Source organism: Mustela lutreola, chromosome 2, assembly GCF_030435805.1.
Source record: "Mustela lutreola isolate mMusLut2 chromosome 2, mMusLut2.pri, whole genome shotgun sequence".
NCBI classification, from domain to species: Eukaryota; Metazoa; Chordata; class Mammalia; order Carnivora; family Mustelidae; genus Mustela; species Mustela lutreola.
The window spans coordinates 157,053,130-157,070,192 of NC_081291.1; the positions used below are offsets into that span (position 1 = coordinate 157,053,130).

The 17,063-nt window shown below is 51.4% G+C and overlaps 1 protein-coding gene across 1 annotated transcript in view; it reads right to left on the minus strand.

Annotated features, from left to right (window-relative positions):
• Positions 1-1,143: 1,143 nt before the first annotated feature.
• The window catches only part of SPSB4 (splA/ryanodine receptor domain and SOCS box containing 4), a 77,645-nt gene continuing 61,725 nt past the window's right edge, over positions 1,144-17,063 (minus strand). The window contains exon 3 of the mRNA XM_059163933.1: positions 1,144-2,603. Within this exon, the coding sequence (XP_059019916.1) occupies positions 2,476-2,603 (128 nt within the window). The 3' untranslated portion in view covers positions 1,144-2,475. The remainder of the gene's footprint in view (positions 2,604-17,063) is intronic.

Here is a 17,063-nt window from a genome sequence, read left to right on the forward strand (position 1 = left end):
GAGAGGCACAGTCAAGCCTGGGAGGTGAGGAGTGGACTCCCAGAGCAGGCAATGCCAGGGGGGGTGGGATGGGGTTAGGGAAGGGCTTCCCAGAGAAGGGTCAGTCTAAGCTAGTCCCGGAGAAGGTAGTCAGGATGGGAGAGCATTGGTGGGGTGAAGGAAATTACATAAGCAGGGTGTGGACAAGACAGATGCCTTTAAACTGGAGAGCTGGTGCTGAAACTGGGACCCTAGGAGTTGGGGAGAGGGTCCTCAGCCACTGGTGACCTGATCCAGCCCCTGCACTGTGTAGAGAAGGAAGTCATGTACGCTAGGTCACAACATAAAAGTGACAAAACTGGGACTCAAACCTAAGCCTCCTGACTCCAAACCTGAGCTCAGCCTCCAGTCCTGAGATTAGAGGGAGAGAAGAACCCTGCCCCTGGTGGTAGGTTTAGCGCATCTGATGCTTTTGGTCTGTCCTTACCAAGGTTGTCTTGCTTAAAAAGCAGAGAGGAAGAGTGCCTCCTCCTTCAGGAAGTCTTCCCTTCAGGTCTTATCTTCCCACAGCCCCTTCATGATCTCCCTCTCACTTTATTAGTCTGCAACATCTGTAAACCCCGTCTCCCTGGAGGGACAGATCTGCCTGAGCCCTGGGTCCTCAGAGGTTGGCACCGTGCATGTTGGTGACCTGTCTTGCTGATTCAATGTTGTGCCAGTCCTCACCCAGACCTTAGCCTGACTTGCTTGCAGCCCCAAGCCTGCCTAGGCTGCACACTCCCCCTTTAGCAATTGGCACTACTCCTTGAGGATGACATGCACTTCCAAAGTCACATCTGGACCCACTTTTGGGTCTGGTTTGCAATCACCCTATGCCCCCTGCAGAGCCACCCTTAGGACACTCCCCAGGCATCAGTTCAACCCGGTTTTCCACCACCATGCCTAGTTGGCATGGACACGGAATCCAGGCACGTTCATGCTCCCAGGGCAGGCCTTTGTAAAATGACTTGCGTTTGTGCACAAGTGGGACCAGCAAGACAAAAGAGGCAAGAAGAGCTGGGGAGGGGTTTGCATTGTTGCCTCCTGAGGGTCTGGGGACACACCAGCCAGGTTGACACAAGGCCCCCGCCCACCCCTCCCCCCACAGAACATGTACTGAGCAGCTCAAGGACTGAAGGACAAACTTTATTAGAAACGCTCCTCATTCATCGGTCGAATTCACATTAAAGTGGGGGGAGGCAGTGCCGTCTGGGGCTCTGGAATCCCCCTGCTGTGACAATTTCCAGTTAAAAATGGGTCTGGGCAGAGGGCTTCAGAAACACATGAGAGATTCCCAATGGCGGAGATGGAGGCGGCGGCGGCAGCATCGTCTCCAGCAGGGGACGGGACTGGCAGCAGGCGGAGAAGCTGCTGCCCATGGCCACCCTGCCAGCGACAGGGCTGCCCGTGCAGCCCCAAGCTGATAAATAAAGAGCACATCACACGCACACTGGAAACAGAAACAAACTCGTACATGTCTCCCAAAGTGAAAAAATAATTCGCACAAATAAAGCTTTGTGGCAGCGAGGCACCTCCGGAATGGGCGGTTGCCTAGAGACCCCCAGCACCCCGGGAAGGCTCCCCAACCTGAGGACATCATCCATTTGTGTGGCACAATGCCCCAAATTTCCCCATTAGCACCTTTGGACTAAGTACTGCCCTCACCACATTCCTCTTTTAAAATGCAGCGTGACTCAAGATAATAATAACAACAATAATAATAATAAGGATACACTCTTGTCCCTGGGGTGAATTAGTCAGACTCAGCTTCCCTGAATAGAGGTGCCTGGGGTAGCCAGAGAACTGTGGGTCCTCGCAGGGGTGGGGATGGGTGGGGAACGGAAGGCGGTGATGGGGTTAAGTAAACAATGTTCCAAGAGGTAAGCTGGAAGGTGTGGAAACACAGCTCTGTCCACGTGCCAATTCCGCAGTTGGACAACCCTGGGTAAGAGTCTTGCAAAGGGGCACAAAGTCCTAAAGTGTCAAGGGGTGGGGCCCACAGGGGCACCCGCATCCGGCTGTTTTCGTCATTCATTATTCAGAGGCAATTTGCTCCCGGAGCTGGCCAGTTTCCCCCGGCCCTGTCTGCACCAGGACACGCAACAGAAGTCTCCTGCCCAGATGTTTTATTCATTCTCTTGACTAAGGAGACAGGCTCCCTGGTCAATACCGGTGGCCACTGGGTCTTGGTCGGTGGGCAGGATCTCCGCCACGCGCAGGTTCGGGGCTCTGCACGGCTTCCGAGGAGGTGCCTGACTTAGAAGGGCCGCCTTCAAGGCAGCGAATACTGTTGGCAAGAGACATTTCATTTTCCGAGGTGGGAACGCGTCCCCGTCCTTTCAAGGAACTGAGTGTCCTGGCGCTGGGGCGAGGAGGAACACCCCTTCCTGAAGGTACCGCGTGACCAGGAGATGCCAGGCCCTGCTGTGTGTGCGTGCCCACTGCTGCTCCGCAGCCTCACTGGTACTGCAGATAGTTTTTGAGGGACTGAGGCAGGGGCAGGGCGCCGATGTCCCGCAGGCGCTGGCGGCCCAGGGCCAGGCGGATGGATCTCCGGCACAGGTCCATCAGCGGCAGGGGCTCGGCTGCAACGAGAGGGGAGTGGGTTAGTCTTCGCTGGTGCCTTGCACACCTGCTTGCCCCCGCCTACCCTCTGCCCACCACTGGCGCACGGGCTCCTCACAGCTGAAGTTCAGGGCCTAGGGCTCCTCCTCCGAGAAGTCGCCTCTGGTTATGTTAGCTGAGGGCTTAGAGCAGTGTTTTTCAAATTGTGGGAAACAACCCGTTAGACTAAAGAATGGTGAAATCAGTTCACTGGATGGTGACCAGAGAAGGAAGGAAGGAAGGAAGGAAGGAAGGAAAGACAAGAAAAAAAAAAAAATAAAAAAAGAGTAAGTGGACAGCAATGACCATAACAAGGGTAAATATCATTCCATGAAAACTTTGTCTCTGATGTGGGTGCTCAGTGTGTCTCAATGGAAAAAATACCTCTCGGGGCACCTGGGTGGCTCAGTGGGTTAAGCCGCTGCCTTCGGCTCGGGTCATGATCTCAGGGTCCTGGGGTCGAGTCCCGCATCGGGCTCTCTGCTCAGCAGGGAGCCTGCTTCCCCTCTCTCTCTCTGTCTGCCTCTCCGTCTACTTGTGATTTCTCTCTATCAAATAAATAAAATCTTTAAAAAAAAAAAAAAAAAAAGAAAAAATACCTCTCGTTGCAGGACGTGGTAAAAATGAAATCTTCTGACCTAGGAGGGGATCTGCAGGGGGCTTCCTCTTAGAAACATGTTAAGCTTAGGGAGCCTGTTTGAAATTCCTCTGAACCCTCACACTTCTCCTGTAACATCTTTTGATGATCAGCAGAGGGATACATTTTCTTTTAATATCCAGTTCTGGAAAATTTCATGAATTAAAGACCATGAGCCATAGAACCTTTGGATGTAGGACCAAGTTTAGTTAGTTTTACTGCAGACATGTTTATTAAGCTCTTAGTCTCTTCCATGCCCTCTGTTTGGACCCAGGGATGCAGTGATAACAAAGCCAAGGCCAGAGGCAGCCCTGGAAGCAGAGGAAGGCTCGTGGTCCCAAATCAAAATGGGTGAATAATCTGAGTAGAGTATAATATATGCAATAATTCTTAAATGCACAGGGGACAGAAACCAGGCAGTTCCTATGCAAGAACTGTTTGAAAGCTTCAAAGGAAAATAACTGAATGAGGTTTTGAAGGGTGAGTAGGAGCTTTATGTAATGTTAGGGAGGAGAGTGCTCTAGGCCAAGAGAATAGGCAAAGGCAGAGAGGCATAAGACAGGACAGGCTGAGAGGGAATGGTGCTGGTCTGCTGGATCAGGAATGAAGATGGAGGTGGTTACAGTTATCTCACCTGGCTTGGTTTCCCCAAGCCTGCAGGAACATGCTAGAGGCTGGAAGCTGCATCTTCCCACATTTTTTGGTAACAGAATAAGTGATAATTTAAAAGCACTCTATAATATACTAAAATGCAATTGAGCTGTAAGTAGCAAATAACTAACACAAGAGCTATGAGAGGAGTAATATCATAAAGGATGGAAAAGCGGTCAAGAGTATGTTTATGGAAATTTTCATTTACTAGAGCTGCAGAGTTCATATAGAGAGCCATTTAGAACTAAGGCAGGACTTGGCTGGTACCCTGGAAGTCTCACCCTGAAGTGTGTCCAGCTCTCCTTCACCGGGGGCGAGGCTGCACGGTCGCATATCTGCACGGGGTATTGGTGGCTTTAAATATTCTCTCCTCAGTGCCCTCTTATCCTCATATAAACCCTCGCTGTTGGCCAGGGAGGACCGGGCATCCCGTTTTTCAGGCCCAGAAAGCAGATGGTCCCATAGTCACCATGCCCAGACCAACGCTTGACACCCCTCTTGACGTGCCCCCCCCAGCCTCCCTCAGCTACTCCCCTGTACCCAGCGCTCTTTCTCCCTGCCCCCAACCTGGTTCTGAGCCAAGCTTTGCACAGCTCTCCAGATCATGCCTCTGTGAACACCCCCCTCTCAAACCCAAATCCTCCTGTCTGATTGTAAATTTTTGTTTATTTATATATTTTGTATTTAAGCATTGCTGACACACAATTTACATTAGTTTCAGGTTGACTGTAGTTACTCTTCTTTTTTTTCAATATTTTATTTATTTATTTGACACAGAGAGAGAGAGAGAGATCACAAGCAGGCAGAGAGAGAGGTGAGGAAGCAGGCTCCCCACCGAGCAGAGAGCCTGACTTGGGGCTCGATCCCAGGACCCTGGGATCATACCTGAGCTGAAGGCAGAGGCTTAACCAACGGAGCCACCCAGGTGCCCCTGTATTTACTCTTTATTGAAGACTTTTTATGGGGGCACCTGGGTAGCTCAGTTGGTTAAGCGTCTGGCTTTGGCTCAGGTCATGATTCCTAGGGCCCTGGGATGGAGCCCTGGGGTAGATTCAGTGCCTAGCAGGGAGCCTGCCTGTCCCTTCCCCCTGCTTGTGCTCTTTCTCTGTCTCTCTCTCAAATAAATAAGTATAATGTTAAAAAAAAAAAAAAAAGACTTATTATGTGGTCAGGTGGTGTTCTAAACCACCTGACCACATAATGTCTTTTTTTTTTTTTAAATATTTATTTATTTTGTAGCTTTATTTGTAGCTGCTCATACGCTTGTATGTGTCAAACTCATATCACAACAAACCTTTGGGGTAGGATTGTTATTATGACTATTACTCTTACCCCATGTTAAGGAGGAGGAAACTGAAGCACAAAGAGGGTGATTCACTTGCCCAAGGACACACAGCTGGCCTGAGCTAGGAGCTGGTCCCCACATATGGCATGTCGGCAGGACTCAGGTGGGCGCTGTGCCTAAGGTGTATGGAGCCAAAGTGTGCTCTCCTTCCAGTTGGACAGATGTGGCAAGGATGCTCTGTCCCATTCACTGAACAAGGAATGGGTACAATGTGACTGTAAGCTTCTTAAAGGATGTGACCCTGACTCACCCGTCTTAGGATCTACAGCCCTCAGTCTGCTCCCATCACAGGCAAATGGCCCAGACACTGTTAAATGAACAAGTTGATGTTCTGTTCCTGGGCGTGTCTTCTCCAGATGTTTTAAGCAATTGGAATGAATTACTTTTGCCTGGCAGCATTTCCATCTTAGCTCCCCATTTCCCTATAAATCCCCCAAGAACTGAGTAGGTTTTAAATGACAAGAGGCTTGTGGTGAGGAGTCAGTGAGCCAGTGTGACGCCCTTAGCTCAGTGCCCAGCATATAGTAGGTGTTCACCGTAAGCCACTTCTAGCTCCCTCCTTCCCATCCAGGCATTTTTGTGGTTGCCCTTGGGGACGATAAGCTTGGAGAGGGCTGGTAATGAGGTAGGCTCTGGCTTGGAGGCCAGTAGTTCCTTCCCTGAATGAGGGGAGATGGGCTTGCACTTTGCATCAGGAAATTTTGAGTTGATCATCACTGCCAGACCTTGAGAGCTTTCTTAAATATTTTAAAGCTCTAGGCACACATTAGGTCCTCAGAGTCCAAAATGCTAAGCCTTGTCAGCAAACCCAATTCCCTGTGTGTTCCCTGCCTAGTTAGGGTCTGGGAGAAGGGAAGAACTCTATTTATTGTTATTCCTCTGCAGTCACGGAGATCGATTCCAGAGCCCAACTCTAAAGGAAGTGACAAAGGGTTTGGGGTAGAGCCCAGGGGACATCATTAGTGCTAAGTGTGATACAAATCATCTCTTCTCATTTCTTGAGGGACCTTTACATGGACAGCCACACAGCAGTGCCCAAGTGTACAGGGCAAGTCCTTGCAGTGGCTGTGAAACTCCCAAAGCTCCAGGGATGCCCTGTGGCAGCTGGGCCCACCCCCTGACTCCTCTTTGCTGACTCCCCTTGGCTTCAGAAGCCTTCTTCGAGCCGCCAAATGCCAAGGCTTAGAAATGATCAACCAGGTGGCAAGAGAAACCCAGATCTTTCAGCATAGGAGTCATTTTCAGAAATGTTTTCCAACTAAAACAAAATTTTTGAAAAAGGAATCCATGTTCCCCAAAAGTGAATATCCAAATGGCCAATAAGTCCTTGAAAAAAACGCTTGACTTCATGACTCACCGGAGAAGTGCAGATTAGTGCCACAGTGTGAGTCTGCTACATGCCAACCCGAACAGCCCAAATGCAAACAAGACAACAGCAAGTGCAGACAAGGGTGCGGTGAAACGGGGACTCTCGTAACGCCGAGAGCATGCAACCGGGCACAACTACTCCAGGCATCTAAAGCCGTGCCTCTTGCCTGCACTTAAACTTCAGGTACACCGGGGCTCCCAAATGCATGTGCAGGAATGCTCACAGAAGCGTTATTTGTAAGAGCACCGATCTAGAAACTACAGTTCTGGGGTCTGCCAACAGGGGACCGCACACATAAACTGTGTATGCATAGAGCAGAACACTAAGCAGCCACCAGAAGGAAGGACCCACGAGGACATGCAAACACGTGGATGTATCACAAACATAATCATGAGCGAAAGAGAGGCACATCATGTGTGACTTCACTTATAAGCTTCCAAAGCCAGGATGATGAAGCGAGGGCTGTGCCAATACTGGGCAGGAGGTGATGAGGGAGGCAGGAGGACACTCCTGGGGAGTAGACACTATCCTGTTGAGTTCTAGTTATACTAGTGTGCTCAGCTGGTGAAAACCATCAAGCTTAGTCCCCTGACTTTCTGTCTATTTATACTTAAAAAACACATGTACGTTAAGAAAAATAAAAAGTCACAGGCTGAGTCGGGGGGGGGGGGCGGGCTCTACTCCCTGCTGGGTGGGTGTGGATCCAACACCAGCCAGGCACCCCCCACCCTGCCCCAACAGGGTAAAGTGGGGAGAAGAGGCTGGCGTGGAGTCCTTGCTCCTGCTCCCACCGCCATTGGGCCATGGCTGGCTCACCTTCTTAGACCCACATTTTCCTCCTCTGTAAAGAAGGGGAGAGCAACACCTCCATCCGTGTGTTGCAGTGATGGTATGACACCGCACACTCTTTGCCTTAAAGGCACTCTCTCTACAATATGTCTTATTTCAGGCCATCAGACCAAGAGGTACCTTCAAAAATAGTAATAGTTTACTTACTGTAGTTCTAAAAATGCCTCAGTACATTGTCCTAATTGACAGCAACACTCGGTTCTTAATGAAGATTTATTGGAGCTGGGGCTGAATGTCTGGTTCCATGCTAAAAATATCCCAAGGCAATCATCTCCAAGGTTCTACAGTGACCTGAATTTTCCATAATTCTCCGCCACAAACCTCCTGTACGACCAACCCCAAGTAAGCCATGGTACTTCCCAGGGACTCTGTTTTGCTGTCAATAAAATGGGGGAAGTTAGATCATCTGGCTTAGATAGTCCATGTCTGTGATGGAAGTGTAGAGATTTTCCTCAGGGACTGGTGGGTGAAGCAGCTCTCCTGGGTCCCTTGACAGTCTCCTCTCCCTGCAGCAGAAGATGCCAAGATGTGAGTCACCAGACCCTACTCCCATCCCTATGTTTGTATTTTGAAAAAAGAGCAACATTTTAAGGTCAGGAGGTGAAATTCTTTTGCAACTGTTTTAGACAATGGCCAGCAGATGGAGGAAGATTTGAGTGACAGCCGTGACATCTGAACTCAAGTAGACCTGGGTACCTTTTGTTTTCAGGAAAAGAAATGAGAAGACACACATGCAGACAAGCGCGCACGCGCGCGTGCGTGCACACACACACACACACACACTCCATGTGCCATACACTGTGCTAATAGCTTATCCATAGACTAATGTGTTGGTATTGGAAGACTCAGAGGATTGCCTGCATGCCCCTGGGACTCCCCTCATTCTGCTTCTCCAGCTGGAAGACCCTCTCCTGCACTGCCTGCCAGAAACCTGCCTCCTTGGTAGGACCCCCATCAAAGGTCACCTCCTCCCCAAAGACTTGGCTCCCCCACCCTTGGCATCCACATTTGTCAGGTGTCATTCCACTCAGTTTATTACACCAATAGACGAATACATAATCACTTGCTCACTTCCAAAATATATGGCATCCCTATGCCGACGAGCCCTGTCATGGTTGACAGGGGCCTAATCTCCACCTAGAAAGCATTTAGAATCTGGGCTTTTCTCTTTGCAAGCTTCGCTGTCTCCCCAGCAAAAAAGGCTGTGACTACAGCTGGGACTAAGCAGTGTTTTCTGATGAACTCTGGGCCAGCAAGCATCCCTGGCACAGATGGGCCCCACATTTTACCCTGGGATAGAGAGTGAGTGAGTCCCCTTGTGTGCATAGGAGTGCCGCATAGCAGAGTGGTTCTAAATAATGCATGGCCCTCCCTAGCAACACTGTGGAGGGAGGACGTGGGAAACCTCCAAAGAGGAGAACCCAGGACAAAGAGCGCAAGAAAATGCCACCTGAATTTGATGGGACTGTGTTCCAGGGGGCAACCTGGGCTATGCACTTAAACCCATCCCAGCCCCGTCTCCCTGAAAGGGCAGAAGAAAGGCAGTTAGCAATCGGGATGTTCGGGTAAATTCCAGGAAGACACGGGCAGGTGGGACAGGTTGGTGGGAAATTTAAACAGAGAACTGGTGGCCTTGTATGCCAGGGCTAAACGTGGTTCTCACCTGAGAACCCTGGAGAAGCCCCGAGCTCCAGCAACAGAGGGCAGACAGGACACAGAGCAAACATTGGGGTACTCCCTTGAAGAACTCTGAGCTTGGCATCGGCGGCAGCTGAAGTCCAGGCCTGCGCTAGGGGTCAGGTGGACAGCCCAGGGATAGCTCCTGCTCAGCACTGCGGTTGAATAGAGAGGCCCCGTGGAGCCCAAGCCAGTGGAGGGCGCGGGGGCTAGTGGGAGGAGGCTTCTATCTGGATGGAGTGCCTGTGGGTCTGGCCCGCCCTCCAGCTCCCTGGCCCAGGACCCGGCCCAGCAGAATGCACTCCACAATGCTCCCAGGTGCAGAGGAATGGCCCTGACTCCACAGTGCTCCTAGGTGCAGGGGAACGGCCCCACATAGCACACAGGGATGAACTCCAGCAAAATGAAAAAAGAATCCAACAAACAGGATGGTACGAGATTCCAGGACAAGAGAGGAGAAAAATAGAACATGGATGTGAAGGTAGGCAGAGTGATGGACATGAAGAGCCATTGGATCCCCTATCTATGGCTGTCGCTTCTCTCAAGTACCATCCCCCCCCACCCCGTCATGCTCTGTGCCCCCTCGCCTCTCACCCCAGCCCTCAGCAAATCTCCCACTGTGCTCTCCAGACTGCAGCTTTACACACAGAAAATTGCACCCTGACTTCTCTGAGACCTCCCCCTACTTCCTGCCTTAAGTGCATGGAGCCTTGTCCCCCAGACTCCCCTGAGGAGGCTGTCTGTGCCTTCAGACCCAGGAGGCGGGGCACGACTTTATGCTGCCTCTTGCCACATCCGAAGCTCTGCACCCTCCATCTGCTTGTGAGAAGTCCCGGCTCCCCCGCGGCTCACAGCACTGGGCTGATCTCTTGTCAGGGCTCTGGCCGGCACATGTACTGGCCACCCCTGACTGACTGACTCCCTCACGGACACAGCCTCTCATTGCTCAGGCTCCTGGTTCTGCACTGCCTCGTGCTCGGGACACTCTCCTCCACCCAGCTGTCCACCCCTGGCCCAGGCCATGGAGCTCAGCCACATTCCTAAAAGCCCATTCCGGCACCCCAGTCTCTGACCCCAGGATCAGCCACCTGCACTGTGACTACTCTTTCCTCTTGGAGAAGCCTCTGGGCCCTAGGACACTCTCCTTTTGTGCTCTATTCATCCACATCCCTTTCCTTCACTTTCCTCCTCCCCCAGCTGAATGACAAAGGGTATGGAGGCAGGCTGAGAGGTGGGTAGCCAGGGAGTGGCTGGGGTCTGAAAACACACTGGTACAGTGTGACTGGTTCATCTCTTCATCTCTGTTCAGTTCCTTTGCAGGCCCTCCTGGCCCTGACCCTGCTGCAGTGCCTGAACAGCTGGCAGCCCAGGGCCCGGGCTGGCCTCGGCCACCAGCTGGTAGAGCGGCTCTGCCTTCGGAGGGGGCCCAGGGTCCCCGCCCCTGTCAGCACGGCAAGGGACTTGGCAAGAAGGCTCAGGGTCCCTTCCACTGCTGACGCTTGGCAGAACAGAAATCACATTGAATCCTGGCAGTGGAAGGACTAACAGAACCCACTGAGATTAGGTTTAAATGTACATGAACAAGTGAATGGTTGGGCTGGTGAAGCCTGTGAGATGAACGTTAGATGAGCCTCGGAGACCTAGGGCTGTGGCTCCTAGGCTGCTAGCACAGGCCGGGTGGGCTTCCTGGAGGAGGTGACACCTGGCTGGCCATAACCTGCCATATTATCAAAGGCAGGGCTGGCTGCTCAGAGGCCACACTCAGGTTTACCAAGTGAGGCTTGTTTTAGCCAGAGGCTCACATTAGCACTGTCAAAGGAATGAAGAATCTGGTAACCCGAATCCTTCAGCTGAGGGTCTTTCCTCCACAGGTGTCCTCTGCCCTCTTGGCTAAGATCTCAGCAGGGCTGGGACTGTCTGCTCACTTCACTGGTATGCCCTGGCCCCACCAAAGCCAGTGGATGGGTGTGGATTGTGAGGAAGAATGAATGGCTCTAGGCAGGTGCTGGGGACTCCGGCCACCCTGGGGATCTGTGACCTCAGCTCTTTTGGGGGCTCCCTTAGCTTCTAAGTAGATGCAGCCTGCAGAAACCTCTTTGTGTTTAGGCTGGGAAGGACTGGGGAGATGGGAAGGGGTCCCCTCACCTGCCCAGACTCAGAGCCTGGCAGTGCTGTGGAGAGCTATACCGAGAGAAGTCCTAGCTTGGCTTCTACCCTAGTCCAAGGCCAAGGTCAGGCTCTATTGACAGCAAACTTGAAATTTCCCCAAGCAGTGTAAGACATCTTCACTGGCTCATTCTGCAGATGGGGAAATCAAAGCATGAGAACATCACTGTTTTAATCAAAGTCTTCTTAAGAAGGGTTTGGAGGGGGGCGCCTGGGTGGCTAAGTCAATTAAGCGTCTGCCCTCAGCTCAGGTCATGATCCCAGGGTTCTAGGATCCTGGGATCAAGTCCCACCTCAGGATCCTTGCTCAGCAGGGAGCCTGCTCTCCCTCTGCCTGCCACTGCACTGCTTCTGCTTGTGTTTTCCTTCTCTCTAATTAAAAAAAAAAAAAAAAAAAAGACAGGTTTGGAAGGATACCAGAGTCCCAGTGTCATTTTGTGGACTTTATGGATAAAGTCTTGTTCCTCTGGTGTGATGAGGAGTCACACACTCATGCAGTCATCGTACTTCTACTTACACATGTACTTTGCAAGACCTGAGCAGGAAGCTGGGCACCCAGGGGCTCATCTGTACCCAGGGGCTACAGATGGAACAGAGAGACTGGAATAAATGGTGGTAGCCCAGACAGGTTTGTGTTTACTAGCAGGAACTATAAAGGGAGTTGGAAGAGCCAAGAAGAGGAGCACCTAACTCAGCCTGGGGGTACCTGGGATGGCTTCCTGGAGGAAGCAGCAGGTAAAAGAAGTTTTAGAAAATTAATGAGTTAGCTAGCTCTACCGTGGAGTGAGGACGCTTATTGCCTCCAAAGGCTTATCTCTTAGAAATGTTCAAAGAATCTCGTTTGTATAACAATGGGAAAAGTTCATAGTTTTCTCAAATGATGCTTTGAGGAAACAAAATTCAATTGTGGAAGATTTAGTGTTTTAAAATAGAAAGTGTCCTCACCTCACTGTGAGCAGAGGCTGTACCCTAGATACTAGCCAAGTGTCCATCCAGGTGACCATGCATGTCCTAGGGATGAAAGAGCACTGTGAAATGGTGTGTGCCTCACTCTTCTAATGAAAACATTTCCAAAAAGGCACATGTCCCTTCCCAGTTTCATGTCCCGGAATTCTGACTGGAATGATCCATACGGGTATTCTGGTATTCCTGAAGGCTGAGGTACTTTCATTTTGGAGGGGAACTAAAGTGACTACAGACCTCAACTCAGCAGGGATTGGGCACCTGCTATTACCTGAACCGGGGACAGTGTCCCACCACCTTACCCCAGCTCCAGTCTGGGACCCCGGTGAGCATCCACGAACCAGCAGCATCAGCTTCCCCCAGGAGCCTGTTGGGAATGGGGGATCTCAAGCCCACCCAGCACAACTCCATCAGTACCAGCAACTTCACAAGGTCCCCAGTGATTCCAATACAGTGGTCAGACTTGGACCATGGGTTGCTCCACACACATCCCAATGCCCAGCAGAGAAACCAAACACTTATCCCAGCCCCTCCGCCTCACCGCTCTGCTTCTCTGGTGGAATCCCTGCCCTAGAGACCGCGTCTTAGGCTCCCAAGCCCTCCTCCGCCCTCCCAATTGGCCTACCAGCAAGCTATTCCATGCCTATCTTCTAAACATCTGTGACCCATCCTGACTTTCTACCTTAACCACCAGCCTGCTGGTCACTTCCTGACTCCACCAGGAAAAGCAGCCTCGCGAGGGTCTCCCCGTGTCTGCCCTCTTGCCTTCCAGCATGGCTCCCTCCCTCTGCTGGGTGAGACTCCCTCCTGTACCCCAAATCGCCCTCCCCTGCAGAGGCCTTTGAATGGTTCTCATCATTATGGTGACTCACCTGAGGAGTTTGAGACAACCCCTGTCAGAAATATTCTGTCCTGCTGCCAGACATCATTGTCTAATTTTCAGATGGGGAAATGCGGTTTCTCTAACCCCCAACAGTGATAAATCCTGGCCCACCCTGAATTGCTCTAGAATCATTTCCTGTTGCTGGTGCTGCCTTTACCCCTGTAGACTGTGGGATCCCACAGGTAGGGACTGGCTCTTGTCCTTGCCACCCAGCCCTCATGGCCCTGCTCTGGACGTCATGGGTGCTTGGTCCGTGGGAATGAGCAGGCTGGCGTCTGGAGTAGAGGATGCAGCTGCTCTAAGTCTCATCTTTCAAATGAAATTGCAGCCCAGCTCTTCTGGTACGAGGAACGAATTTTAAAAAGCAGCCCCTTTACACTGCCCTAAGCCAGCTAAAGAACCCTCCAGCGAGGTCCCCACAGGCAGACAGAATTAGTAACACACTGCGCCAGTTCCTGGTCTGGTGGAGGGATGTTCCTGACTCAGCTGAAAAATTTCCCAGAAAATCTGCCTGTTTTCAACTTGGAGCTTGCTCTGGGGAGCAGCGTGATGGCTGGACATCCTGGCTTTGGCTGAGGATAGCCCCTGGGCATGCAGGGAGAGCCTCAGGGAGGTGGGGGGAACTCTCTGGCCATTATCCACTCTGCACCATGCATCATCCTAATGTCTCCAGTCCTGGGAAAACCTGGTTGCCCCTACAGATATTGGAAAAAACACACCCAACAGCGGACGACCTCAGAAGGGAGCAGAATGGTCCTTCAGAGACAGCTGGGACATGCCCCAATCAGGGCAGTGTTGGGGCCCTCAGGGATGGTGTATGCCCTTCTAAAGAAGAAGAAGGAGTGTGGGAGCAGCAGGACTTGCTGACCAGGTAAAAAGACCTACTTAAAACTGTAGCAATGAATACAGAGTAGTATTGGAACAAAGTAGAAAGCTCAAGAACAACTAAATGAGTCATTCTTTAGCCATATAAGTGGGAAAATCTATAAGGCACCATAAACACAAAATTCAGAGAAGTGAGGGTTGGCAGCTCTAAACCAGGGATGGACACACAGGTATCCAACTGCCCATGTTCCAGTCCTTGGGTTGGAGGTGGATTCTTGGTAACATTAAATTATAAAGAAGTAAATACCTAAATAAGCGAGTTAGAATGAAAGAGGGCTATGTGTGGGACCAAGGATGGTGTATTACAAGGAAGGATTATTTTGAATCCAATTCTGTGTGTCAGAGGTCCCATCAAAAACAGAGAAGGAGAGTAAAAGTGAGAGAGAGAAGTTATGGACTGGCCCCTCTTTGGCCAGAAGACAGATCACAGCTGAATGCTAGCTGATGAGTAATAAAGGGGTCACTCTTGCCTGCCAGGAACTTAGCACTGCTTGGGGGAAGGCACCGCTAGTAGGAGAGGCAGCCCAGGCTGGGAGCTGACCATTGGCTTTAAATGGCTGGCTGCTTCCCCCGCAGCGTGGGGACAACGCCTGCCTCGGGAGGCATGGAGGCACAAGATGAGGGCCACAGGCTCAGGCCCTGGCATTGCGGGGCCATTACTTGTGACCACTACTGTTGTTTCAGCTGCTCCTTAAGAACAAAGTGGAAACGTGCAGCAGGTGTGGAGAGCAGGATGAACATCCCCTGAAGGAGGTCTCTGTGTCAATAACCAGAGATGATTCCGACCAGAGGTTGGAGGAGGCCAGAGCAGCTTGTGCCCCAGGAAGCTAGGGAGAAAGTCTAGCTCTGTGGAGCCCCATGTGCCAGCCCAGCTCACCTGCCCTTCTGCTCTGGGGCTCTTTCTGCCCATCTTCTCATCAGAAGCAGAAGCGTGAGGAAAGTCCTGAGTGTGGATCTATTTACTTTCAAAGTCTGTCTTTGTGCCCTCCTGGGCTCTTTGGCAGATTTTTGGGAACAATAGCAATAAAAATGTAAACAGAGCAAGGATGCATATAGCACTTCTAAGGCCGGGGGATGGTCTGAGTCTTCCCATACTTACTCCTCACTGTGACTCAGTGAGGTAACTACTATTATGCATGCCCACTCATGGCTGAGGGAACTGAGGCACAGAGAGAAGTCAGGCAGCTTGCCTAGAGCCACAGCAAAGTGGTGAAATGGGGCCACAACTGCAACTGGGATGTGCTTTCTGTTGGCAGACCCTCCTGGAGAGGCGGGGTGACAGGCACTGGGAAAGGAACCCAGCTCTGCTGATTGTCACCCAGCCTCGATGCCCCCTCACCCCACCCCTCACCCTCGCTTGCTCTGTGTGTGGGGTGGGTAGCTCTGTCTCCTTGCGAGGAGACCTCCAGATGGACTGGAGGTGAGCCCCTGGCCCAACACAGCCCCTGGCCAGTAGGCAAGTGGGGAGATCAGGCACAGACGAGGGACCCTGCCCAGAGGGGGCAGCTACTAACGGGTCATCCAATCCATCTGGTTCCACCTGGGATTTGGCCTCAACAGTTTGGAAAAAAGAAAGCCAAAGCAGCCTGCACGTGGGGGCTTCTCCCCTCCAGGAGGAACGACCAGCACTACCGCCATCCCTTCCCAAAACAGCCCTGGGCCATGCACCCATCAAGGCTATGGCCATGCAACCATCGAGGCTAACTGGCACAGTTAACTCCTGTTTCCTAACAAACAGCCAAGGTCAGGCAAACTTCCTTCCACTCGGGAAACGTCATCACTCTAGCCTCTCGCTGAACAGCACAAGCCCCGGGGGTTTAATATGAAGGCCTTCTAATGGATGTATTGTGTTTATTTGACCTTTCCAAGTGTGAGCTCAGAAACAGGCCCTGAGGAGGATGGTGGAAACTTGTTTTTCTTAAGTTAAGCAAAACTGATGAGTAAACTGAATTCTTGGATGGAGTCTGCCCAGTTTTGTCGGCCTGGCTCCCCGCTCCTTTAGCCAGAGGATCCAAGTAGCCCAAGAGGAGCCCCGTATTTAGGGGATGGCTTGGGAAGGGGAAAAGTGTCTAGTAAAAAGCTGTGATACGGTATAATAGCTAACAAATATGGAAACTACTGTCCTATTTCTGTTTCTCAAGGCCAATGGCTTCTTGCTTTAGGTAACTTTTTAAAAAAAGTTAATGATCAGTGGCTGAATGAAAACCACTTCCAGTATGACAGATATGTTTGGATTTTAGATCAGAGGCTGCTAACTCCAAGGCCTAGGGGCCAGGTGGGGTAACCTAAGTGACTGGCAGGAACAGGTGTTAGCAGGGGGTGTGGGAGAGCTGGTGAGGGTTGGGGAGGAGGCTGTGGACACCAGAGGACAGACACAAGCTCTGGCATGGGCTCCAAGCGGGAAGGTGGGCCTGGTGTCACAGATTTCTTGCTCTTTCCAAAAAAACCTGAAATTCATAATTTTATGGGAAATTTTGGGTTATTTTAATTTAGGACAGCGAAACACGACATTTTGAGGCCCAGACACAGACCCCAGCTAGTAGGGTGGCCTCTCCCATGCAGGGATGCTCCTTCACCACCTTGTCAGAATTCACCAGCTGGGGGGCAGCCCAGCCTCACAAGCTGCCGGCAGGTCTGCGCCAGCCCTGGAGGCACAGACTCAGTGGTGTCCAGCGGTTGGCTCCCTGTGCTTCCGCAGTGAGGAGGACTCTAGCTGCAAGAGACCCAAACTGCCTGAACACCCATTCTCTCTCTCCGTGGTCACTCAGCATGGATTCTAGTGAGTATCCAGATTGGGAAAGACTGCGCTCACTTGGACACCAAACGTATTTACTCTTTCTTCACACCCAATTTTCCTTGTATGGACACCAGGTGGGTGAAATGTACAATCTGCTAGGCAGGGTTCTGACACCTGTGAGTCAAGGGGCACTGCAGGGACCAACACAGAATAACAGTAATAACCACTGCCACTACCCCGCCTGTGATAATCACAGCTAACACGGAGCTCGTCCCAAGC